Source organism: Colius striatus, chromosome 3 (genome assembly GCF_028858725.1).
Source record: "Colius striatus isolate bColStr4 chromosome 3, bColStr4.1.hap1, whole genome shotgun sequence".
Lineage (NCBI taxonomy): Eukaryota > Metazoa > Chordata > Aves > Coliiformes > Coliidae > Colius > Colius striatus.
The window spans coordinates 91,149,104-91,176,564 of NC_084761.1; the positions used below are offsets into that span (position 1 = coordinate 91,149,104).

At 41.1% G+C, this 27,461-nt stretch overlaps 1 protein-coding gene across 3 annotated transcripts; it reads left to right on the forward strand.

Annotated features, from left to right (window-relative positions):
- The first annotated feature begins 147 nt into the window (after positions 1 to 147).
- NELFA (negative elongation factor complex member A) lies at positions 148 to 27,461 on the forward strand. Of its 3 annotated transcripts, none has more exons than XM_061993457.1 (12): positions 148 to 318; positions 1,026 to 1,290; positions 9,067 to 9,238; positions 10,437 to 10,598; positions 11,521 to 11,610; positions 13,534 to 13,664; positions 13,848 to 13,917; positions 14,941 to 15,029; positions 17,360 to 17,471; positions 20,301 to 20,557; positions 21,613 to 21,712; positions 23,240 to 27,461. In XM_061993457.1, the coding sequence occupies exons 2-12, from the start codon at positions 1,039 to 1,041 to the stop codon at positions 23,422 to 23,424; spliced, it is 1,620 nt and encodes a 539-aa protein (XP_061849441.1). In that variant the 5' UTR covers positions 148 to 318; positions 1,026 to 1,038; the 3' UTR covers positions 23,425 to 27,461. The 3 variants fall into 3 exon arrangements, with proteins under 3 accessions (XP_061849441.1, XP_061849440.1, XP_061849442.1); XM_061993456.1 differs by having other exon boundaries at positions 148 to 263; XM_061993458.1 differs by lacking the exon at positions 148 to 318 and adding an exon at positions 598 to 911.

The following is a 27,461-nucleotide window of genomic DNA, read 5'->3' on the forward strand; positions in this document are numbered from 1 at the left end:
CAAATGTATGCACACTCCCAGTTTCTGAGTGCCTACTGCTAGTGTTACAGTAACTGAGGTAACCTCCTACATCTCTGAAGCACTCATGGCAAAAAAAATCTCAGGGGGAAACGACGAAAAAGACAGTCAACTTTCCCTGTGTCAAACGGTTGCACTACAGGGCAGGCAAGTGCGGTGTCACCACCTAGCACTGTGCTGGCAAGCTGCGCTCGCTGGTCTGTACGAGAAGCAAACCAAGGGCTGACTCCGAGGAAACCACGGAGGTGGGTGCGCCTGAAGGTGCCATTTGCCCTTATAAGCGGCTCCCCATGGTGTCGGGTAGGTAGAGCGGGCTGACTGCCTTTTCAACGCGGGCCGGCCGCAGGGAGCGCGAAGGGGACGGTGGCTCGGCCCTGCCGCGCCCGAGCGGGCGCCGCCGAGGCACCGCGTTACCCGCACCCCAGGCCCATGGGGCCCGTGAGGAAAGCAGACGTGGTGCTTTGCCAAACGCCGTGCCTGGCGGCCTGGGAGGGCGGGCTCGCAGCAGGGCCCTCAGCCCTTCTCCCGCCTTCAGCGGCGGCCGCTCGCCCGCCCGAGCCGGTGAAGCGGCACACGGGCAGGAACGGGAAGGTGGGAGCCGCCGGCTGCTGGAGAACAGCGGCCTCGGAGAGGAGAGGCGTGTTCTGGCATGTCGGCGAGTTGTGCCGCCCGGCCCCACGCTGTTTCTTGGCCCCTTTTCTGCTCAGGAGAAGTTAGGGCAGACTGTGAGGAAAACGAATCGGAGTTAACAAGACAAGTTCTCCGCAGCGAGGCAGCGCCATCTTGCTATACGGAAAAGGAAAAAGAAGGGCCGTGGCTGACGCCATTTTGCATCTGAGCGGCAGATGGGCACAGCCTCGCTATTTTGCGCTCCCTGGGCGCCGCCATTTTAGGTTACGGCAGAATCTCCGCCTCCCCTACTCCAACCTCATTGGGCGCCGCCATTTTGGCTTACGAACACGCCGGCGACCCGCAGGGGTCCTCACCCCCTCCCTTCCTCCCTTTAGGTGTCTTCATAAAATGCCCGTGGAGAATCCCCTCTTTTTTCGCCCCGCTCCCAAGATGGCGTCGATGCGGGAGAGCGACACTGGCCTGTGGCTGCACAACAAACTGGGCTCCACAGACGAGCTGTGGGCGCCGCCGAGCATTGCCTCGCTGCTCACGGCTTCAGTGATCGACAACATCCGCCTCTGTTTCCACGGCCTCTCCTCGGCCGTTAAGCTCAAGCTGCTCCTGGGGATGCTGCACCTGCCCCGCCGGGCAGTGGATGAGGTGAGAGCTGGGAAGGGGCTTACGCGGGAAGCTTTACCGAAGCGGGGTGTGTGAGTGTGTGAGGGGTAGACGTCGGTCAACGATGGCTTGAGGGCAGAGGGGCAGCGCCAGCACCATCTCCTCCCCTCCGCCCTTTTTCTTTGCGCATGGAGGCTGTGGGGAGGGGAGACCCCGCGGCGCGGCGGGCGCCGGGAGCGGCCCTCAGCGGGGGAAGCCGACCCTCAGGCGGCTGCCCCTCAAGGGCAAGTGCCCGCCTGCACCCGGCCGGGGGGGGGGTGTGGTGAGGCTGGTCCCCACAGATAGCCCCACTTATCCTTCGCAGCCTTGGATGGGGAGGGAGAGGGTCTCAGCTGGCAGAGCGGTCGGTTGAGGCCCAGCTTATAGGGCTGGATCCTTGGTGTGAGGAAAAGAGCTCAGATTTCCTGTGATAATTGAGTGAATGGAGTGGGAGCTCTGCTGCTCCTCCTCCTGCTCTTCGGGGAATCTTTCATTGGCACTAGTCTTGAAAGCAGTTTTGACCTGAAACCCAAAACCCATCTTACACCTCCACGTGAACTCATAGATGTAGGGCAGTGTTTTGATACTGTTTGTCTTTGGGGAAGAGGGCTTTTGAGGCAGAGGGTTCTTCTGGAATTATGACAGATAAGTAGGATCAGTTAGGGACAGTTGGGTCTGTTAGGCTTCCTTCCCCCTCCTTGCTTAATACTGGCAGCTGTGTAGGTGTCCCAAGTCGAACATCTCTGCTTTAAGAAGGACAGCAGCAAGTGCTGAAACTTTAGGAATGGAAGATCTGGGGTCTGCACTGAACAGTGCTTTTCCTCACCTTCTTGCAGTCAGATCATGCTTGAGGAAAATTTTCATACTGTTGGTTTCTTGCTTCTCTTTCCATTTCTGGTAAGAGCTGATGCTTTCCTTTACTGCCGTACCTAATAAGTTGGAAGGCTTGAATGTGAGCTAGCTCTGCATGCTTGGCCCTGGACCATACCTCATCTGCAGCTGGCTTATTCTTACCAGTAGGCAGTTACTGATATTTGGAGCAGTAGTTGGAGAATGACTGGGAAATGTTTAAGTTTCTTCAGCCAGGTTTAAGGAATTCCTCTCCTACTTTGATTATGTAAGTTATTGGTTCCTGGCAGCAATCATGATGTGTAGTTAATCCTTACCTTCTTATCTAGAGTACCCTCAGCTGTGCTTGCACCAGTCTCTTTCTTGGCTGGGAGACAGCTGCTGCTTAGTCTTAATACACCAGGCAGGGTATTAGGACTATAATTTGGATTATTGTATGCTCAGTTTTTGTGTACTTGTGAGCTGAAAATGCACAAGCATCAAGTTTAGGCAATAGTTTAATGCATGTTGGTGTCTTGCCACATGCATCTGTATGGTTGCTCACTATGTTACATGTATCCCTAGGGAAAAAAAAAATATCTTGTTAAATATGTTAAATTCTTGAAGCATGATATTCATGTTTAGTGCTTGTTCAGTACACAAGCTGTCTTCCTTATGTGTGACAAATGCAGCTGTGTTTTGGGACAGACAAAATAACCAAGGCTAGAAAGGGGGGTGGAGAGCTATGCATAAGCTTATGTGAACTCTGAGTACGCAAATTTCCACTGAAGTACTCTGAAAATTCGAGCCTAGAAGAAATTACTTTGCAATATTTATAAAAACCTAACAAATTGGTGATGTTTTTAGATTGAAAAAGGCTTAAGAAAAGCTTGGGAATCATAATAAATACCACTCATGCCATCTGTCTTTGAGGGAGCAGAATTCAAGCCAGCTGAAATAGTGTGTTGAAATGCGGCAAGAGTGTTCACTGAGTGGGTAGAAGAACTTTTTAACTGATTCTGAGGAAGATGGTAGCCAGCAACTTCACTTGGTCTGTGCTTTTGTTTGCCACAGACATGAAGTGTATGTGCAGAAGGGCAAGTCAGTTGCTGTGACTTTTAGTGTATTGTAAAATTGACCAGTTGTGTTCAAAGTATAAAGCTCTTATTACTCCCATAACAAAAGATATTGTGAGATATTTTCTCACTTCTTTGTCAGAGTTTGTGAATTCAATTGTAAACTTAAACTTTCACTGTAAACTGAGCACACTTCATGGAATCACAGAAACATTATGGTTGGAAAAGACCTTTAAGATCATCAAGTCCAACCACTCAACCCACACTGCCAGGCCCATCACTAAACTAAACTATATCCCTCAGCACCTCATCTATGTGTCTTTTGAATATCTCTAGGGATGAAGACTCCACCACTTCCCTGGGCAGCGTGTGCCAATGCTTAGTAACCCTCTTGGTGAAAAAAGTTCTTCCTAATGTCCTATCAAAACCTCCCCTGATGCAACTTGAGCCCATTTCCTTGTGTTCCATCATTTGTTACTGGAGAGATCGACGTTATTAGCATATTTTGAGTCCTTTGTGAAGAACCTGTAACAATTATTTCAGGAACGTGTGATTGTGGGTTTTTTTAAACTTGAGAGCAAGGGCTTAAAATGGTTAAAAATGAAAAACCTCGTGGGGCAGAAACACTTAACGTTTCCAGTAGCTCTGCTATTGTCATTATAGACTTCCTTCTATAAGTGGTAAAAATAGCTGATGTGATCAAACTACTGACATAAAGGGGTGTTTTCTTATCAGATACTTGTCCTTTTTGATGAGTTTGCTAAAATAATTTATATTGATGAAGACTTACTGTCAAGATTTTGAGTATTTTAACTGCCATTGGGTGTATAACATATGATACTCAGAACACATACGTATGTTTGTGTTCAGCATAGCTGCACAATGCTGTATACTTCTCTATAGTATTCTCTGCTTATTATATGGTAGACTGATCTTCCTTATTAGGAAAGGCTGTGGGAACTGGGGCTGTTTAGTCTAGAGAAGACTGGGGGGAGATCTTATTAATGTTTACAAATATCTAAATGGTGGGTGTCAGAAGGTTGGAGCATCCCTCTTTTGTATCTAGCAACAGGACAAGGGGTTTTGGGATGAAGCTGGAGCACAAAAAGTTCCATTTAAACATAAGAAAAAACTATTTCACTGTTGAGGTGAGGGAGCCCTGGCACAGGCTGCCCAGGTAGAGTGTGGAGTCTCCTTCCTTGGAGGTCTTCAAGATCCACCTGAACATGTTCCCGTGCAACCTGATCTAGGTGAACCTGCTTCAGCAAGGGGGTTGGACTAGATGATCTCTAAAGGTGCCTTCCAACCCCTACCATTCTGTGATTCTATGATGAACATGATGTCTTTTTGCTAGCAGAAATACACCAGTATAGGATACCCGTAGCTTCCTGGAAGTAAAATTCATCATTTAGAAATCGCTTCTATATCTGAAGGTGATTAAACTTAACTGTGGAAGTACTTCATTAGTCTCTTTGGAAAGTCACATACGTGTTTTCCATGCCATGTACCAGTCTGTATCGATCATGTGTGAGAAGAACTGAGCTGGCATTTGGAAACTTCATAGTATTGGAAAACATATTGCATCATCTTTGTAAAGCTTTGGGAATCTCGACAGTGAATGCAGGATACATTACTGGCATGTTTTGCAAGATATTAGATTATATTCCCCACTCTAGATAACAGATTTGACTTATTTTCTTTTCAGATTATTTTTCCTGTTTTCTGTATAATAGCATTTTCACTGAGGCACAGAAAACATGGAAATCATTGGAGTAAAAACGTTATGTGGTAATGAAGAAAAGAGTGGTAGTGTTTGGTTTAGAGGGGTCTTAATTGGCTCCTAGTCCTTTCTGAATTTCTGTGAAAGCTTCAGTCTAGACAAGTGACTCTTCAAGGAGCTCTATTGAAAGCTCAGTCCTTTACTTAAGTGGGTTTTTTCCTCAAGTGTAATATCCTTCAATTTTCATGTTTTCCTTCAACACTCCAAATGTTATACAGCTGTAAGTGACTTATTCTTCACAGTGCTCCTGTGGGATAGGTAATAAACCTAATTTTTTATCACGCTGTGAACCTCATTACAGCTTGTTTGTTCACACTGACTAATAAGAATAATTGGCTCCCACTTTCATTTTAAGTTGTGTGTTTTGTAGGCAGTTATCAAAAATACCCTTTCCCCTTGTAATTCTCTGGGCAGAATTTGCTAACTCTTTAAATCTCCCTGCCTCACTCACAGCTTTCCATCTGCTATTTTTTTTTCTAGATAATCATGCTTAGTTTAAATGATGCTTAAAGCCTGGTATAGTGCTGACCAGGATTTGAGTTGTGAATTTGGCAGAGGAGTTACTTCTGTTTATATTATATTCCTATTAACCCAATGCACAATGGCAAGTCTTTAGTGCCAATGTTTAGTTTATTTGCTCAGGGTTAGTCTGTGATGTTACAGTCAAGTCTGGGATGAGGACTGTGTGCTTCTGTGCTCTCTGAACTATCTTGGGAAGAAGATGCCTATCCCAGCAGTGGCCTGCTCTTTTGTTACAGTAGCTACAAGAGAACAAAAGTCAATACTGCTTCCTTCTGTAAATCAGGAGTCCTTTACTCATGCAAGTGGGAATTGTGGAGTATCAGTGCATAGGAGTAAGAAGGCAGATGGCACTTGCCTTTTCCTCAGTGTTCAGAACAGGCAAGCTGCTCTGCATCTTTCTGGCCTGCATTTAGTGTTCTTAATTTTACTATGATGTAATACATTATATTTTTAATCTAAACATATATAACAGTGATGCTTGATCCATTCTAGTTGTTTGTTGTGGACCTACTAATACTGTACTTTCAATCCAATGCTTCCACCTTAGTGAGAGTGCTCTGTAATAACAGAGATACTTATTAAATATCACATTCTCTATGGCCTCTGAGAGATTAAATCTTGATTTGATTTATTAGCCAACTGTTGATGCAGTTATCTAAAGGTACAGTCACATATGTTGATTTTGATACAAACCAAATGAATTCTTTACAAGGGATTATCTTTGAGCTATCACTTTGTTTCTTTCTAGTAATGTTTCCTCTTTTACTCCTTCCCACGGTGCTGTTTGCGTATTCTTCCTGCACAGCAATTATTAATCTCCTTCTGTCTCTGGGAACAGACTTTTTGCATCCTGCCTGATCCTTTTTGTTAGACTTTTCTGGTTATACCATGTGCTTTTCTTTTTGTGCCAGCAGTTTGAGAAAAATACTCAAGATCCTTAAGTTTGAGATGAGAGAAATGCCCGAACATGTTGCATCAGATCTTGACATTCATGCTTAACAAGACACTAGTTGGATCTGATGAGACACTTACTGACCCAGTGTTGCAATCTTGTACAATTAAGAGCTTGGGATTATGGCTGTATTCTGTAAAGTAAATTCTGAGTTAGAGTTGCATTTCATGCATTTTCAAACCACAAATGACATTTTTTTTCTGCTGCCAGTTCAACAGCAAACTGGGAACATATATTTAAATTGTCATTCAAAGACAAACCTGAGTTAAAATTCAAATCCAGGCTTGTTAAATGCAAGCCCCAATTCAGGCAAGGTCTCTGGTTGGCTCACAGGACATATCAGGGTGCTTTGCTTCCTAGTGTGGCAGTGACTGTTCTTTCACCATGGGGTAATGGGATGAATCCTGAACACAAAAAATTCCACTTAAATATAACAAAAAACTATTTCACTGTTCAGATGAGGGAGCCCTGGCACAGGCTGCCCAGAGGGGTTGTGGAGTCTCCTTCCTTGGAGGTCTTCAAGACCTGCCTGGCCATGTTCTTATGCGACCTGATCTAGGTGACTCTGCTTCTGCAGGGGAGTTGGACTGGATGATCTCTAAAGGTCCCTTCCAACCCCTACCATTCTATGATTCATGGAAGAAATCGTATTCTATATGCTTATCTGCTTTAGCAGTGTCTGAATAAAAGCTTGTAAAATAACCACAAATAAATCATGGCTGCTTCAGACCTCATGACAAGTTTTAAATCTTCAAGTGCTTTGCTGAGATCAGTACTGTCATTCCTATAGGATACATAGGAGAATAAAGGGCTTTGTTTCAGTAGTATTCACACTGGTCTACTGTAATAGAAGTGACTTCTGATTAGTGGTTTAGGGATAGAATAGAGAGATTGGCAAGTCTCTGTGGCGTCTAGGTGAGATTTTTATGTTCACTGAGAAAGAAATGACAAATGGAGGACAACAAAGATTAGCACCTTAGAAAAGGATTCTCTCCAGTGGGTGTTTGTTACATTTGACAGCACATTAAACAGTGTGTGTTCATGGTTATGTGGTCAGTTTAATCCAAAACAAATCAGTAGTGCTGCTGAAGTTGTAGTGTCTCCTTTTACCCTCACTCTTGTTGTGGTTGTAGTGTTTGACTGTAGTCAGCCACCCTAAGGGGCTGATAGAGCTTAAAGGGATAGGGAGATGCTAGTTTTTGGTCAGGTGAGCTGATTCAGAAGCACATTACTAGGAGTACCAAAACATGTAAGGGGTAAAGGAGAAATTGCCCCTGTAGTGCTCTTGTAAACCTTTCCACAATGAGAGGGCAATAACATTGTGTAGGGGAAGGCAATTGGAAACTGTCAGTGTTTGCCTCAGAGCTTTGGAAGTACTTGAGGGGGAAAAATGGAGAGCAGAAATGTAACTTTTATTTCTTAAGGTTACATGACTAGAATAAGCTTATATTATTAAACATTTCATATTAGAAAAGGCTGGTTCTAAATAAAGGGAAATACAAGCTAAAGGTGAAGGTTGATTTCTTGCTTGTCTCCCTGTGTACAGAAGCATGTAAACTGTAACTAAGCTGTGCCACTAAGGGTTGTGAAAAATCAAAGTTTGAGTATTTCCTTATACTTGTAAATTCTTCACTGTTAGTACCACACAGGTAGAGTATGTCTAAACATATAACTTTACTGTGATCTTAGTCCTGCAAAGCTAATACTTTAATGCTTACATGAAAGTTTACTTAGGAAAAAAAAGCAAGCATTCAGTCTTTATTTGGGGATTTAAGCTTGCTTGTGAATCACAGCATCACTGAATGAAGTACAACTACTAATTGAAGAGATTCACTCTGCAAACCCCTGGCTATAGTCACTCTGATTCTTATATCATTTCATAGTGTCAACAGACATGTTGGTCAGTAGTCAGAAAACTTACTTTTTTAATCTTAGGCTTTATTTCATCATTTTCAAGATGATTTCTTAAGGAAAAATAACTTTTTTCCTGACCATAGAAACTTTGGGTAGATGGAAAAGCTGGTTACTTGGGACATATTAGAGGACTGAGTCTACTTGTGTAGTATGTAGTTTTCATCAAATAGTGCAGTTTTGATTAGTATGAGAGATAATACTAAGTAAAATTTTAAGATTAGTTCATATGATGCAGATATTGTCTGTCTGCTTAATTATTCTGTAGCCCAGAAAGGGGCACATTTTTTTATTTAAATGCCTGTTCTAAATAACTTGTATTTTAGTTACGTGTTCTTCTCACTGAATATAAGGTGTGGGTATGCTGGGAGTAAAGATGTTGAACTTGAGACAGTATTGTAAGAATCTGGCTTGTTGCTTTTAGTCAAGTTGTTTGGGGCTAAACAAAACTTTGAGTTGCCAAAAGCTAAAACTAATTTGGGCTAGACTGACTGAAAGCAATGTAAAAAAAAATTACCTTTTTTCATTCTTTACTTGGTTCTAGAGTTAATGTATAACTGTGGAAAAGCAGTCTCCCTCTTCCCTTCCCCAGTAGTAAAACATTGTGCATGTTTATTCTCTAGTGTCTTTGTAAAATTAAAAAAAAAGCCAACTTTAACCTGTTTAAAACTGTTTCCAATTGGCTGATTTTCTTTTTCTTTTTTTGTTAGATGAAAGGGGCACTGACTGAAATTATCCAGCTCGCTACCTTGGATTCAGACCCCTGGGTCTTAATGGTAGCTGATATTTTAAAATCCTTTCCAGATACTGGCTCCCTTAACCTTGATCTTGAAGAACAGAATCCCAATGTTCAAGATATTTTAGGAGAACTTAGAGAAAAAGGTAAGCCTTTCCTGTTGGTGAGAATTACAGAAATGTGATGCCTTTTATTCAGGAATAACCTGTGATTCCACAGGCAGTCTTGCTGTCTTTACAGTATTGGTATCATGACAAGCAGTATGTCTTGTCTCTTAACTGCCATAGTTCACAACCTGCTATGTTACTGGATGGGGAACTGAGATATTTGAGGAATGGTAACTTCTTGAATTATCTTTTCACACATCATCAGAACTCACATGTCAGGTATTACCCTGGGTGTTTGTGAAGGGCAGCACACAAGTATATATGGGTTCATAAGTATTGCTGACAGGCAGTATGTGCACTGATCAGTATTAACTGAGTTAGGGCAGCTTAGAAAGTTGAGATTTATCATTTGTTGCTAAGTCTTGTACATCATAGTTCCAAAGACAGTAAAGCTCTGTTCCTGCAGTGCTTTTGTGGACAGTCTTGTGCGTGGAAGCACCATTGTTGTGTGGGCCTGTGTGGTGCCTCTTTGCTAAAAGTCTTCCTCTACCCCCCCAAATGGATGCTGCTGAAGGAGACTGATCACAAAAAGTTATGCTGCTGATATCCAACTACTACACATTACCTAGCAGCTGAAAATGTTGGCTTGGACACTTTCACAGTTGCTGCTTTAAACAATGCAGTAAGTGGTGATGCAAAGCTGCTCCTCCTGCAGCAGGTTTCGTTTTGCATGCTGCCTAGAAAAAGCCCTCAGGCTGACTGACAGACATGGTCTTGGAGTTGGGATTGCAGCAGACAAGAAATGGAATGACTTGGAGGTGGAAGCATTTTGTTTCCTTGCTGTAAACAAATGATCATTTCTCTGTTCACACTTCTTGTTTTGGACTTCCATTTTGTAGTTGCCCTTTTATGTGTAATTTTTAAGGATTCTGATAATTTTTAAGGAGTCATTTTTATCTCCTTTTACTTTTGGACAACACCAGTCTATTTAAGAGTCCTGTGATTTGCCTGGATATGATTAACATGGAAGCTCTTAGGAAGCTAATGTAAAAAACCCAAACATCCTAATAACTGGTTATATACTATGTAATAATCAGAACTAAATTACTCTGTGTATTTATCTAAAATCTAAACCTAAAATTTAAGAACATCTGTACAGTTCAGTTGTAAAATATTTTGTAATTAGCTGTCAAAGAGGTGCTAATACCCATGTGTACTGTGTTAACTCTTTATGCAGTAAGTGAATGTGAAACTTCAGCTATGTTGCCGTTGGAATGCCAATACTTAAACAAAAATGCCTTGACAACACTAGCTGGACCACTTACTCCCCCAGTGAAACACTTCCAGCTGAAAAGGAAACCTAAAAGTGCCACTCTCAGAGCTGAACTCTTGCAGAAGTGTAAGTAGTGTTACTGCTAGCTGATAAGATTGAGTAACAGATGAAATAGTGGAAGGAAAATTCGTATTCAGTCTCATCCCTCAGTATGGGGATAGACATAAAAATTTTCCAAGAGGTTTGCTAGCTGATTTTTTTTATTCTTTGGTAAACTGATGTGTGGAAGAGCAGATGCAAGTCATTCCAGCTGTGATTACATTAAAATGCTAATCTTGATTTAAATGCTGTCAGATTTCAAGGCATACGGGAAAGCTGTAGCTTTGTAAAGCACAGATACATTCTCTCATGGGTATGTTTAACAGACATCTGTGAGGACTTGTGAAGAACAGCTTTGGTTTTAAAGCTGAAACAAAACCAAAATGAGAACCCAGTTTTATTTTGCCATATACTTTTGCAACAGGGAGCAAGAGTTGCTAATTAATGCTTTCTTTTGCTCAGTATAGCTATACAGGGTGTGACAGCCAAGAGGGTTTTCACCAACAAAGAGCAACGTATGTCTACGTGTATTTACTGGTAGTCACTTGAACAAAGCCATCATTAGATAGCTTATTGTATCTGCTGTTCTGTGGCAGCATCTTTTTTCTGGCATGTGACTTGAGTATTTGATCTGGTTAAAGATGTGTAACTTCTTATGATGTTGTATAGAACTTTAACTTATTTCAGTCTCTATTAATAGAATAAATTGTCTGCTCTGGTAATTTCTTTTACTTTAGACCATCTTGCCAGTTGCATACTCATATTGCTTTTGCATTTTCTCCAAATACAGTCTTTACCTTGCATAAACTACCTGGTTTTTAATTAAAATATTGGGTGTTCGTCATTGTTGTACCCATCTTTGTTAACAGCATTTGATATAAAGAAGCAATGTATTGTATTTTTTTTTTAGCACGGACTCTGTAATAACTAAAGCCTTCTTTCATTTTAGCCACAGAAACTGCACAACAACTCAAGAAGACTGCAGGAGTGCCTTTCCATGCCAAAGGCAGGGGACTGGTCAAAAAGATAGATACAACAAGTATGACTCACTTTCATCTCTTCCCAGAGAGAAAATCTAATAAAACAGCCTTGATGAAGAGTAAAATGATCATCTAGTGTTTAAAGAAACTCCATTCTTTCTGAAGCAAAGGATTTCTCCCTTTCTGTCTCGCTCTCTCTTGGTATTTAAATGTTTCTGACATGTCTTGTCAGAAAGAACAAGAGTGTGGGGTTTTTCTTAAATGGCAAATTTATCTGCTATGCTTCTAAAATGTATGCAGCTAGATCATGCCTGTAGACTTTGGTAAGAATTTAATTTACATCACTCCAGGAATAACTCTTGACTAAGTCATGTTGCTCCAAAAGGGAACAGAGTGGATCACAGTAATATGCTGTGCTCTCCAAAATGCTGTGAGCTAGGCTGAAACGATCTTGTATTTCTATACACAGGGTGCTCTCTCCAGCCAAAGCTGTGCAGTAGCTTCTATTTAATGGGCATGACAAAGATGTGTAGATATTCCTCATCTTTGCATTAATTGTTCAACTGTTGCTGGAATTCCTGAACTGCTTCAATTTTTCAAATGAGTTTTTGACTAGGAGCAAGACGAGGGTTCACTATTAATTGCATACCTTAAATGACTGCACAGCTACCACCAGTATAATGCTGAGGTGTAAAACTTGAAGCTATGAAGTCTATACTTAAGATACAGATTTGAGCACCAAGGTTTAGTCACATGTTTATGCAGGAAATGCAAGAAGTGTAGTTGTGATTGAGACTAAAAATTGTCCAACATAGAAATCAGCCATTAGTTCCTCTTGGCATTATTTTAGCCATTGAGCTGATAAAGCTAGTCTTTTAGACTTGGTCTTTCTAGCCATCTCTAAAAAAAATGGGACCAGTTTGGGTTTTCTCCACTGGTCAGAGAGGATTATTGTATGGTGGGAAGGTTTTGAAGTAAAACATGTAGAGGGATACAGAGTATCTAACCTCCAACCAAAATTCTTATCTCCAAATTGTAGGATATGATGAGATTGTCAGGAGGCTCCAAGACATGACAGAAATGTATATATGTCGCTAATTTTTTAGTAGTTGATGAAAGAATGCTGTCTTCAGAGGTAGACAGCCTGACAGTGCAAGGTTAGGGAAAACAGCTTCTTATAGATGTATCAGTTTCCACCCAATATTGACAACAGGTTTTGTGTTTGCAGTATAAATCCAGGTTGCATCCTTTTCCTTGTACAAACAAGAGCTCCAAAATTTCAGATCATGGTGTGAAGCAGTAATTTACCTTTCTGGTAGACTGAGATCTTAGGCTTGAAGAAACTTGGCTAACAGTATTTGATTAAATACAGTTTTAATTAGATACAAAACATTCATGTCTAATACCTTTTTATGTGTTCAAAGTTTCTTTGCTAAGGGGAAGGAAAGCATGTAGGAAAAGTATCTTTTGATACCAGTACACCCATTTGATTACTTGTAGTGTGGAGATGCAAGCATTAGCCTAGAAATTGGCTCTTACTACTTGTTTGAAGGTTAAAACATCTTACCTTTGAGGAACGTATGTTCAATGTTACAAACATTTGAAGTTAAAAGAGATAGGGTTATGGATGTTAAAAAGGAGTTCTTCAGCTTTTCCCCTTCTTATAGAGCAAGAGGAGATGGTCCATATTGTGCCAGGGGAGGTTTAGATTGGGTATTGGGAAGAATTTCTTCACTGAATGATTTGTTAAGCACAGGCTGCCCAGGGAGGTGGTGGAGTCACCACCCCTGGAGGTATTTACCAGATGTGTAGCTGTGCCACTGAGGGACGTGGTTTAGTGGTGGCCATGGCAGTGCTGGGTTAACAATTGTACTTAATAATCTTAAAGGTCTTTTCCAACCTAAACAATTCTGTAGTTATTGGGTTTTTTATAATTGATTAAACATACATTACAATTGTTGCCTTTTTTGGTCTTCCCTAAGCACCACTGAAAGGAATACCAAAACAAGCTCCATTCAGGAGTACCTCAGCACCTAGTGTATTTAGTCCTTCTGGAAACAGAACTCCTATTCCTCCTTCAAGAACACCTTTACGCAAAGAAAGAGGAGTAAAGGTAGGTGCACGTTTTCTTGGTCTGTTGCTTTCCTACTCAGTTCTCCTTCCTGATCTAAAGCAAATTTTTGGTACTGTTTTGAATCTCGTATCAATGTATTAAAGAAAAAATAAGGACAGTATTTAGAGATCAGCTACGTAAATTTTACATGGATGTTAAGTTCTTTATGGTCTTTCTTTTTAGCTTCTAGATATCTCTGAGCTGGATATGGTAGGTGCTGGCCGTGAAGCAAAGAGAAGAAGAAAGACATTAGGTTGGTGTAGCATGCTACTCAGACTATTAATACACTTGAACATAGGATCTAGATTTGTGGTACCATTTTTGTTCTTCACTTGTTAAAGCCTCATCTTCAGCTCAACTTTAAAAGGGGGAAAAAATTTAAATTCAAACCAAAAACACTTTAAGGGAGGGTTGATTTTTCATTTTTTTTCAGTGTTCCTAATCATATTGCCATGCGTCTGGGTAGTCAATTGACTCAGTTGCATGAAAGGGTTGAACTAGTCACTTTTGCTTTAATCAGCCATAGATGTGTGGGTAGATTCAGTTCTGGAATTGTTCTGAGATATTCTGATACACTTATTTGTGCTGGCTGCATGGCCAAGTAAGTGAATTGAAAGTAATGCTGAAAAAAATTTCATAATGCTTCAAAGTTCTTCTGTCTGCAAGATCTTAACAAGTGAATAATATCTGATACACTGCTCTTAATTCAAGCTCTACTTGACCATATCAGGAAGATACACTAGGCAGAATACTTGTTCCAAAACAACCTTTTTGTATTTGTCACCAAAAGAAATGAATACTCTCTCAGAATAAAATTGTAATTACAATAAAGTTTTGCTTTGTTTTGGATGCTTTTTAATATCACAAAAATATCTGTTTCTGCCTAAACACTCAGTTACTGTATCTTGATGGATACACATTGTGGTTCAGCTCATAACTGGATTGAACAGGCTGCCCAGAGGGGCTGTGGAGTCTCCTTCCTTGGAGGTCTTCAAGACTCGCCTGGACATGTTCCTGCATGACCTGATCTAGGTGACCCTGCTTCTGCAGGGGGGTTGGACTAGATGATCTCTAAAGGTCCCTTCCAACCCCTGCCATTCTATGATTGTAACATTGTGTGTGAAGATTACCATATCTACCAACCTTTCAGCATATGCCTCTTGAAGTGTGTTTTAGCAGACTGAGAAATGCATTTTTACATGTTTATTTTAAAAAGTACATCTAATTCAATATTTCAGAAAGCTTCTTTGAACTGACTTCTGTTTTTATGCAATAGATACAGAAGTTGTGGAAAAGCAAGCCAAAGAAGAAACAGTAGTAGAAAATGCTACCCCAGATTATGCTGCTGGCCTTGTGTCTACACAGGTAAATGTAAATAAATCAAAGTCTAACAAGTGAAAAAAGATGAGGAAGCAATGATGCTTGTTACCCTAAAACACTTAATACTGCAACAGTACTTTAATAACTTGATGAAACCTGTCTTTTAAAGATGTTTATGCAGTTATTTAAAAATTCCATTATATTTTCACCATACTAGATAACAAATTCAAAGCAGGATGAAGGTGAAGTTTGTGATTGTTCTTGTTCCTACTTTAAGTTTGTGATGGGGTCTGTCACTTCTGTAACTGAGAATTGTAGTCATCTATCAGAGAAGAGAGGAGGGCTCTCTGATCCTACAGAGGCAGAACCATTTTCAGGAGTTCCTGCATGTTTCACTCTGCCTGTGCATCCTTTGTGACTCTAGTGGAATAGTGTCTGCAGAAATTGCAGTGAGGGGTGCCTATCTGTTGGCCTATGCCCAGGAGGGGTAGCTGAATGCAAGCCAAGGAAGACAGAAGTCTTTGCAACTCATCTGTTCTCTGGCTTGAGAAGAGAACCTATACACTGGTATCCTTCTGTGGTTCTTCATTTTTAGCTTTTAATCTCTGAGAATTGGTGCTTAATCCAGAAGACAGCTGCCTTTGAGGTCTCCAAACTTGTCTGTAACTAGGTTTAGCCAGTCTCATTATTACTGGAAGGGGAGAAATACAGTGGAATTGGTCTCCATCCAAATTACCCATGGCTTAAAATTTTTTCCCATGACATGCAGGGGTGACCACTCCCTCTTTTTAACAGGCTTTTTATCTTTTTAATCAAAAGATTGTTTATGTTCTACTGAAGAAAACCTAACCTGTTGCTGGAGCTAGCTCAGTAGTGAGGTGAGGAGCTGTGTGGCTGGCAGATTTTTCTTTTCAGATACAGTGCATTGGAACAATTGTGGTGCAGCTTCATGTTTTCTTAGTTGGGACATAGCTTTTCTAAGAATGTTAAGTCCTCCCTCCACTTCTGAGTTAGAAACTGTCTATCCTATGCCAGCAAGCCATGGACTGGATTTAATTTGGAAAACTAAGTTCTTCAATATACTGATAGATAATTTGAGGTTGCTCTACTCAGTGGTTGCAAAGCCTCTCTGGATGATAGAAATCCATCTCAAATCTTAAGTGTCTTCTCTTGTTTCAAAGCAGAGGTGGTCATGGTCACTTCTGTCTAAGTCCATGTATTCACATGCAATGCTTGTCTTTGTCCTGTGGTTTAGTTGATGAGCCAGGCATTTTTTCCTGATAGTAAACATATACAACATTGGTCCCATGGTTGTGGGGGTAAAAATCTGTGGCATACATGCCAAAAACAACATATAAGCAAATATTGGTAGGGCTGTGTCAGGAGCAAAGGTCATTCTGTAGAAAGACAGACCAAAAATATCTCTTTTTTGCTGTCAATCCCTTGTGTTTATAAAGCTAGATAGGACTGAAGGTCTGCATAGAGATACCATGCTGTTTTGTCTATGCTGCCTGTGTGATATCATGGATGGTTGAGTACAAAATGTGGCACTGTCTTTGGCTTGATCCTAGATGCCATCCCTCATGTTGGTCTTGACTGCCTGTTTCACTGAAAACAAGCTTTTACCAGTGCTTTTACTGTTGCCTTCTGCTTGCTTATGTCCGTGTTGTTCTCCTGGCTGATAAATTTTAGTAGGCCTTTTGCCCATGAACACAACTGTCTGCTTACTAACAGTGAAGAGCATGTTTGCTAAAGCAGAAGGTCACCTATTTTCATAGTGTAATTCTTCAGAAAGTACCATCTGAAGAAACGTAAGGAAAAACTTCACTGTGAGGGTGAGGGAGCACTGGAACAGGCTGCCCAGATGGGTTGTGGAGTCTCCTTCTCTGGGGACATGAAAACCCACCTGGGGATGAGCTCCTGTGTGACCTACTCCAGGTGGTCCTGCTCTGGCAGGGGAGTTGGACTTGGATGATCTTTGAAGATCCCTTCCAACCCTTAAGATTCTGTGATCTGCATGGATTTTATCATCCGGCTTCCACGCTACCAACTGAGGAGGGGGATAAAGGAACAGCCTGACTCTTTGCAAAACTACATACATTCCCTGTAATAGTATTTTTTTTACTGTCTTGGACTCTGCCTTCACCTGAATTGGGGAAAATAAATGCTGCTCTTTCCCTGAGGGCAATTCTAATCTCTAAAGCTTGTATAGGGTGTTAGGATTGGCAGGGCAAACTTTCCTCAACAGAGTCATCCATAATTCCATTCCCAAAGGTGTATAGTAGCAGAGCAAACGTTAAAATTGTGTTTTAAATGCAGAATCAGTGCAGGAATGTATGCAGAGTGCCTATAACACTTTCTTTTCTGTTTTACAGAAACTTGGCTCATTGAACAATGAGCCTGCACTACCTTCTACAAGTTATTTACCTGCGACCCCCAGTGTGGTGCCATCCTCCTCATATATCCCAAGCTCTGAAACACAGCCAGGTAAAAGGCACTCTCTTGCTTTTGGCAGCCAGTACCTCCAAGTCCATCCAGTTTCACTATTGTTGTGGTTCAATTCCATACAGCAACTAAGCACTCCCCACTCCTCTTCCCCACTGTAGGATAGGGAGGAGAATCAGAAAAGGAAACAAAATTTCTAAGCTAAGAACTAAAATAGAATAGCAATAAGATGAGTAAAATACAATAGGAAGATAGACAAGTGATGCCCAATGCAGTTGCTCACCACTCAGTAACTGCTGACTGAGCCATGATTGACCCCTTGTTTTTATACTGGGTATGACATCCAATGGTATGGAATAGCCCTTTGGCTAGTTGGGGTCAGCTGTCCGGGCCATGCTTCCTCCCAGCTTATGCACCTCTAGCCCACTTGCTGGCAGGTCCGGGGAAGAAGCAGAAAAGGCCTTGAGGCTGTGCAAGCCCTGCTCAGCAATAACCAAAACAGCCCCGTGTTACCAGCAGTTTTGAACATAAACCCAAAACGCAGCCGTGTAGCACCTACTAGGAAGGACTTTATCTCATCTAAACCTACTGTCCCTCAACTCCAGTGAAACTGAACCTTAGCAGTCTAAAAACCCATTGCAGGAACCTAGCCTTTGGATTTGGGGTAACCTGGTATGTCATTTAACCTAAAGGAGGAGAAACTTTTGCTGTTCAGGTGAGGCAGCCCTGGCACAGGCTGCCCAGGGAGGATATGAGGTCTCCTTCTCTGGAGGTTCCCAAACTTGCTTGGACATGTTCCTATGCCCCTTAATCGAGGGGAACCTGCTTGAGCAGGGAATTGGACTGGATGATCTCTAGAGATCTCTTTCAACCCTCACCGTTCTGTGAAATAGTGCTTGATGGTTTTAAGTCTTTATGACTGATAGTTAAGCAAACAAACTGGTTGTATTTTCATTACTCTGTAATAGAAGGTCTAGCACTTTAATCCCTGAAGAGGCACCAGTAATACATGTAAGTCTAGAGTATACCCGGCACACACACATCCATATGCATGCACTTCAACAGTTGCTTTCAAGAGTCAGATATATTTCTAGAGGCAAGTACATAATACCTTTCACACAGACTGGGATCACACCATCATCTTCCTTTTACCTTTTGATAAGTCTGGAAGGTAATAGCTGAGCTCCTGCATATTTTGAAAGTTGCCACCTTGTTTTCAATTCCAGAACGTTGCCTACAGTAAAAAATAGTGTTCAAACAAGTGCTTGTATTTCTACACTTTTTATTTTAACATGCTTGGTTTTACTTTCCCTGCTGCACAGAAAGTCTTAAAGGGTTGTATCATTGTGCACTAACAGATGTGCATGACTGGGGTTGCAGTTACAGAAAACCAATGTTTCAGTTAAATGCATTCTTTTCACTTCTGCTTGTTGTGCACATTTGATACTGTAATGTTGGTCTTTATGTAATGAGCTGTGGGTCACTAGAAAAATTCATCTGCAAAACCTGATCACTTCATTTGGCCCTGAAACCATTTAGAATCTCTCTGAAGGTCCATGCAGATCATGCTCTAGCAGAAAACTGGCATTTCCAAGAGCATGGTGGTGTAGTCAGAAGCTAGTATTATTTTCCAGAGCCTTGATGTTGGGGAGTCTCGTGTAAAATGCCCTTTTGTCTTTTTTCTCTAGTTTTTTTCCTCACTTATTTTTTCCCTTTGGAGTATGCAGTATCTAGCTTTTCTTATGGACAGGGAATATAAAACTGTCTCCTTGATGCAAGATTCACACAGAAGACCTGCAGAGTTGGTCTGTCAGAATCTGAGGTTGCATAATCAAAACATGTTACCTTTATGCAAGTCAGTCATTCAGACATGGCAGGAAGCCAGTAATAAAACTGAAGATTCTTGTACTTAAGGGGTAACTAATTGTTACAAGTAATTGTCCTCTCAAGAGTTCACCATCCTGTTCCACATCTTACTGGATAATAGCCCTGTTGTTAAAACCAGTGTTGTGCCTTTGCCTAGATGCAGAGGCAGACCTCTCATTCTCTAAAACCTGATCTGAAAAGCATCAGCATAGTTCTGGCCTGTGGTCTGCTGGGAGCCCAATGTGAATAGGTTGGCTTCACCTTTGGCACTTGGGAAAGGTGTTTAAGCAGCTGCACTGGTGTCTAAGAGCTGCAAGAGAATATAACTAGCCAGAGTGTGCACTGGGCAATTACTGGTTGCTGGACAGATGGTAACTCCTGAGCTCACAGTAACTTGATGATATCTGTAACCCCCATCTGCAGCCAGGTTTGGAATAGCAAGTGCAGGTGCATGGATCAGTTTTGAGAAGTAACAGAACTTTGATACTGTGGGGTTTTAACCCTTTTAGCAGTTAATGTTTAAATGAGTGGTTTGTGAAAACTGCATTTAATTCCATCAGCTGTTTAAGTGTTTGTGTGTTTTCAGTATCTGGTACTGGCTGAGACAATTACCACTTTTGGAAGCTGCTGATGAAGTACTTTTATGGTTTTGGCTTTTATGTGACATTACAGCAATAATCCTGGTAGGGTCAGGGTACAGTTGCTACAGCAGCACAAGCTATAAAGGAAATCAGTTTCAATTTAATAAATGTGATAGCCATTAAACATAAAGCTTGATGCAGTGTAATTCCTATTGCACAGCTAGTCATTCAGTTGTCTAAATATTGCTAAAGATAATTGAGTGGAAAGAGCATTAGCTCTTCCATTTTTCATATAGTTGGCATATTATATTGTGCTTCTAAAATGGAATAATCAGGAGTTTTAGTTTTCTTTAAAGGCCATTGGTGATGCTAATCCCTGTCTGTGGATGATAATGTTTTTAATTATCCTGATTGGCTTTTGCAGCTGGCTCTGCACGAGAGGCCTTGCAGACTAACAGACAGACTGAAGAGCCTGCAGCTCCAAATGCTACTACAACTCTTCCTGCACAATTCAAACAAAGAACACCAATGTATAATAGCAACTCTAATCCACCTGCAGCTACACCTACCTCACCCCTAACACCTACCACACCTCCTGCCATTTCCCCTGCTGCACAAGCACCACAAGTGGCCCCTCAAACTCAGCAGCAACCACCACCGAAAAAAAGCCTCTCTCTCACCGTAAGTAAAACCAGGTTCTCTTTGACTGCTGCTTCTGATGTGCATTGAAAAAGGCTATTTTTTATTGTTCTCATTTAATGTGCTGGCAGTTTCTGGCCTATGGATCACAGAGTGGTTGAGGCTGCTTTTTTATAACCAGAGATACTGAGAATGTTTTGTGGCTTTGTCAGCATTGCTATCTTAATGTTCATCACAACATTTTCAGTAGAGCAGTGTTAGTGCCGCTGTAAGATGTCTTTATTTACTGCTATTTGTTATGTAAAATAACAGTCTGTTATGCATTATGAAGAATTTTGAGAGAAAGGTCTATTTACAGCAGAGCTGTTGCCCAGGCAGTTGCTGTAAAGGATACTGTTACTGCTGTGGTAGGAGAAAAGTTAACAATACACAATTATAAGGTGAAAGCCTTTATTTCTTGATCTACTCACTCCTGTTACACATCTTTTGAAGCCTAAGAGTGGAGAGGAAGCTAAACCCAACAGCAATTACATGTGTCCTGAAGCTTCTTATTGCTGGCATACATTATGTGCATGCTTCAAGTTAAGCAAATAACTAATTCAAGATGCAGTGAGATGAAGGCATTACTATGCAAATGTGTAAGCTTGGCTTGCAAGATCTCAGCTTTAAGAAGCTGAGTGACCTTTTCTTTTCAATACCTCTGCTTCATTTCTTAAAGGAAAAATAAAAATTCCCTGAAATGATGGCAAGCCTGAATTTGTTGGGCTGCAGAGGAAGAATTGGGGGTTTTATCCTTTATCCTGCTGTCATAAAGAACACCCAAATGATAATGTAGATGTTAAAACTCTTAGCACCTGTGTCTGTAACTATGTAAAGGTGAGGTTTTTTTCCCAGTTTCACCATTTAGTTATCAACCCTAGTAAGCATTAAGTGCAAGCATTAAAGGAAAGCCTTGAGGCTAAGGCTTTCTTTTGTTTACTTTTGTAGGTCTACAAACTTCCACTGTAATCTTTTACACTTGTCTGTGGGTATTAAGGTGGTACCTGTTGGCCATGCTGTCTCCACTAGAATTCATGTTTGTTGTATCTGTTTTGCAGAGGGAGCAAATGTATGCTGCACAGGAAATGTTCAAGACTGCAAACAAAGTTACAAGGCCAGAAAAGGCTCTTATACTTGGATTCATGGCAGGATCCAGAGGCATGTATTGAGACTAATTTAGTTTGGTTTTGAATGCCTGAATCTGAAATCCAACCTAGCATTTTTAAGTCTGTCTGCCTGAGGGGCAGACTCTGGCTTTAGCTTTGCTCTGTATCTAGTGGACTCTTTGCTTTACTCTGGAGTGAACACAGTTTTATGCTTCATAATTCTAATTACCTAGAAACAGGTCTTTCAAGTCTCTTTCAAATAAGTCAGTCTGTCAGAGGATCTGCTAAACACAGTAGGTATATAACTGAAGGTGTATGATATCATAGCTTAGGGGCTGGAGAGAAAGAAAGCAGCCAGTCAGACCAGTGAGCAGATTGGTTAGATCCTGCTAGTCTATCTATAAGAGCAATGAACTTGAGTTCTTCTGTGGCAAGTACAGGTTGAGTAGAGCAGGGCCTCTCTGCTAATTCCTTACCATGAAAAATGTGGCAACTGTTGCCTCAGAGACTTTAGGTAACCACAGGCGCTGTGAGTAGCAGGGAGGTAAGCTGTCTGGTGGCTAGATGCTCTCGTATATTGGCATTGATAGACCAAGGCTGTTTTACCTAGAAGATTAACAGATGTAACATGAGAAGGGGCTTAAGAGTCCTTGAGTGAACTCTTTCATCTACACTAGCTCTGGTTTCTATTTTGGTATTTGAAGGCTCTGTTCACTGAAGTGCTGGAGCCTAAATGTGGCTCGTGCATCTGGATTAATGCACTATGTTATTGAAGATAACCAGGGTAGAGTTACTGATGATCCCTTTAAGAAAGTTTTGTGTATCTTGCATTAATGATGGTGCTTAGTACTAGATGCTACTTCAGATTGCAGTAGGAGGCTGTACTTTACAAAAAAACCCTGTTTATGTAGATACTAATGCAAGGTAAAATATCCTTTTGGAAGTGTGCACTTGCATGTTATCTGTCTAGGCATATGTGAATGTATTACAATATGAATTCCTTCACTAATATTGTCAGCACCTTCTGAAGACTGGGTAAATAACTACCAACTAAGATATCCTTCTGCTTCTTGAGTCCAATTCAATGAGTACCTTGAAGTGTAACATTTAATACCTCTGCTGGCATGGAACAGAGTCTTGGATAAGTGATTTCAGTGTAGTTGTTTGGGCTTCAGACAGCCGAAGATCTACAGAACGTATCCCAAATAAAGTAAATCTGGTAGTTCAAGTTTACCAGCTCCCATTTAAATGTAAGTTTCTGTTACGAGTTTTGAGACAGACAGAAGTGACACTGGCATGTTTTACTCTATTCTGTTGTTCTTCCAGGTGCTTTAGCCTAGATGTTCATGTTCTGGAGTCTGATTTTTATCATCCTTAAAACTCAGACTGCAGTGTACGGAGGGAGGAAGATTTTTGTGTGTCTGTGTGTGTTAAGGATGTTACTTGCTTACTTCTGGGTTTGGGGTTGGTTGGTTTGAGTCTGGAGGTTTTTTTAGTGTAAGATAATCTCTATCAAGTGCTCTTTACCTTTTCTAATAGTGTTGAAATGCCTAATTTGTTTCTGTTCCTGTTTTCACAGAGAATCCTTGCCAAGAGCAAGGTGACATCATCCAAATTAAACTTAGTGAGCATACAGAAGACTTACCAAAGGCAGATGGCACTGGCAGCACCACTATGTTGGTTGATACAGTCTTTGAAATGAACTATGCTACGGGTGAATGGACCAGATTCAAGAAGTACAAACCTATAACTAATGTTTCCTAAGAGATGTGGCAACAGCAGACTGGACCAAATCAAGCTTAGAGTCAACCAGCTCATAGAGTATGTCAACTGTACAAAATGGCATTCGTGTACATTTCTTAGTACCCTCCAGAGTAGAAGTTGTGGCTCTTCAACCTAACTGGGTTCAGTGAACACACAAGAAGATGGTATCAAACTCACTTTCCTTTTTTCTTTTTCTCTTTAATCTTGGCAGAGGGAAAGGTGATCTTAGAGGGGAAAGTTGTTGATGTGGTTTCATTTTCCTGCAGTTCAAGATGCCAGAAAAGGAAATGACAAATGAAAGGTTACAGATAGAAGCAGTTCACTTCTGAGTACCAGAGAGAAGACTACTACGGTCATTCATGATTTACCATTAACCAAGGGCACAGGTCTTTGTTGTAAAAATATTTTCTTTGGCTACATGGGTTCTATTGTAAGAAAGGACTTTTAAAGCACCACAAGTCAGTGCTTGATTGGTTTGTAATTCAGCTGCAGTATAACTAAATATTGCAGGTGGCAGATGTCCAGTGTCTAATGGTAGCCACTGGATGTTGAGCTTATTTATGCTTGAGTCATGAGGTTGAGCATATTTAACTCGTTATGTTGTCAGTGTCCATGCCCAGCATGAGTTGCCTGTGTTGGGCATTACTGGAGATTGGGAGAAACTTGAGTTTCTTAACTTCCCGAAGAAAAAAACCCCATCAAAATTAAGAAGAATGTGATGGTGGCTTGTCACTGCCTGGCAGTGAATGCTCTTACTGTGTGAGCCTTGGCCTACAAGTTGGTCTACAGCTCTTGCCTAGCAAGTCCTTGGAACAGCATAACCTTGCTGGGAGGATGTGAAACTCTTGCATCTCAAGACTAATTGCAGCTTAACTTAAAACTAGCCCTAGAAATGGTTGAGTGACACGGATCTGAATATAGATTGGAAGGTTTGTTGTCTTGTGGCAGCGTTAATTTATGTTTGGTTGAGCAGTCATAACATGTTTGATTGCCAAGCCCTGATCCAAAAGCTTTTGGAATGACTGCAGCTGTGCTTCTTATCAGTGAGTTGTATCAGTGTAATTGCTAATGTGGCCACAATTATACTGGCATATAAATGTGCCTGATACTTGTCTCTTTCTAGGAGAAGCACATTTTTATCTTTATAACTGTGTCCACACCACTGATATAACCCAGCTTTACAGTACAAATAAAACTTGCATGTGTTGAGAGGGCTTATGTACATAGTTGAGGATTCATCCTTGGGAGGCTTGGCTTCATCATTTGAAGGAGACTTTGATTAAACATCTAGGATCTGCCAGTAGTTGTATGTGGAGCTCTGCTTGGTTGGGAACAGTTCTTAGAAGGAAGAAATGCAACAGTTGTTTGGTCCTGAGGAGGAGGAGGTACCTTGGGCTGACCAGAGGTTCACATTGAAGTGAGACTCTTAGGAAAAAACGAGGCTTTTTTCTTCTTTTCTGGAAAGGCAGCAGACCAAATCCCAGAAGTACACTGCATACTAACACAGGATTGATTAGAGTCTTTTTGTGTGTGTTGGGGAATTTTCATTGCCTTTCATTTTGAATTTTTCAAACAAATTCTCCAGCAGGACAGGGCAATTATAAAACAAATAAAATCTGTATTCTACAGTGTTTTAACATGTGACCAAAAGTATAGATTTCTTCACTTTATTTAAGCAAAATATACTGAATGTTCCAGCTCCTGCAGCGGGCAGGTTACTCGATGGTAGCTGCTCCCTCTGCTGAGTGTTGTGCATGTGTTAGTGTGGAAGTTACTCACATAGAGCTGTCACGCTGGAGGCTCTCCCCCCACAATTCCCCCAGTTCAGAAGAAAATACAGATTGGGAGGTTTATTTCTTCTTCTTTTCTTAAAAACCAAAAAACCAAACCAGCTAGAAACCAGCCTGACGAGTGAGGATGAGTAGTGGGCTTTAGTTTATAAGAGTTAGTAGAAAGTTTTTTCATGGTTATAACTTGATTGTAGTATGTTCCACAGTAAGGGTGTTAACAGTATGGAAATATTCATCTGAAAGAAAGGTTTGAAGAAAAGTGACATTCCTTTTCTTGTCTGCATTCAGATTTTTAAAGTTTTCTTGTGATGACCAGTTTTACTGTAAACACAGATGATGATACTTCTGTCTTAACTGTTCCTACTTGCTAGATAAGCTGCAAGTACCAAATACAGATTTTAAGAGAGGACTTCTAGAGGATTGGCTGACTCAAGGAGCATGTAGTGTCTTTGCAACTGAGCAGTGACCAGGCTCTTTTGGCTTACTTGAGATTAGTGGGGCTCTCTGGCTAAGCTCAGTCCCCAGAAGTCTGTATTTCAGACTTGTGCTCTTGAGATGTCCCTTTCTTCCTCAAGGAGCCCTTCTAGAATGCGGTGGAGTCAGCTGAGTGCAGTAGAGTGTAGGAAGCTTAACCATGCTGCTACCTGTTTGTATTTGCTGCATAACAAAGTTGGTCTCCGGGCCTGTGTGGCTGCAGTCAGTCATATGCAATAAATGGCAATTTTAACTAGAAGCATAGTGTATTTTAAATTCTGTTAAGTCATAGGGATGAGACAATTTTAACACTGCAAAAATAATTTATTCTTGAAGTGACTTTATGACCCTGGGTACCACAGCATTACTTCAGCTTGGGCTGTGAAGCTGAGACCTGTTTTAAATACCTAAGGAAAGAAAAGTTTTTGCAATGTTGTTAAAATCATACAGTAAGGAGTAAAAACTACGTGGGAGTTCTTTGGTTCAGAGAATGAAGTGATTGAACCAGTAGCCTGAAAGTAGGGCTAATGCCAGACAATGAAGAAGGGGCGACATCAGCTTTTAAATTCCAATGCAATGGAGCTGTTGCATACTAAACAGAATCTGGCCCTGGAACTTAACATTTTGTCTTCAACATCCAGAGGCTTGGATGGTAGCTGGGTTCCAGTCAGTGAGGCTCTGTGTGTGCTGGGAGATTAAACAAAACCATTGGTTGACTCTAGAATAACTTGCAGATGTACAAATTGAGCAGAGTAGTGTAAAGTTTCCTTAAAGCTTTGTTTGTGTCCTTCCCTCTTTCCCTTTATGCGAGCATGAAGTTTTAGGAAGTAGCAAGCCCGTACTTCAGAAGTGTACCTTGGAAAGGCAAGGTGTCTCAGCTTCCATTGCCCCTGCCTGTAAAGAAGCACCTGTCTCTGCAAGCTTAGGCATGATGTGAACTAGCATATTTGATTTTAGAATGAGGAATACTGGAGAAAGACACAGTTAAACTGGCTTGTGGGTTGGGTTTTTTTCCCTCCTGTCTTGTCCAAACTTACTCTTTGGGGAGAAAGAACATATCCATGTACATCTGGGCTTCTTTAACAATGTGCCCTACAGCCAAGTGCTGAGTTTCTTCAGGCTGTTTTCTTTCATCTGTGCCATGAGGCCGAGAAAGAGTGAAAGGAGTGTAATGAGGAAAGCAAGGATGCTGAGCAATAGTTCTAAGAGTCCATCTTCCTTTGTGACAACACTTTTTCCTACTCTAGTGCTCTGTAGCTATCTCCATAGAAGTCAGTCTAGCCTAAGTATGGTTAACTCTAGTGTTGGGCCAGTATTTTGTGGGTCAACTTGCTTTTCACTGGTAGCCTTACCATTTAACCCTTTAGTTAAATACCATAAGATGCTGGATACAATGGGGAGGAGCCTCGGGTGGTGTCTCTATCTCTGTGTGAAATTGGTCACTTCTCTCACCAAGTTATGTCAAAGTGCACACCACTTGTCTAGATGAAAGAAGCTTGAGACTAACATAATACAGTTTAAGAGGGAATCACATGTTCATAGTAAGCTCTGACTGGAACAACAACAACAGACTAAAAAATGTTAAGCCAGAGCCCTCTGGGAATCTGGTGCCTTTAACAAGAACTGTCATTTTGTAAAATGTTACATCTATAGCATAGCCCATATGTTTTCTATTGGTTTTTTGTACAGTTGTAAATTCAGAATATTCTGTCTTTGGGTACGTATTTTCAGTGTAATACAGTATGTATCATAAAAATATAGATTTTCTAAGGA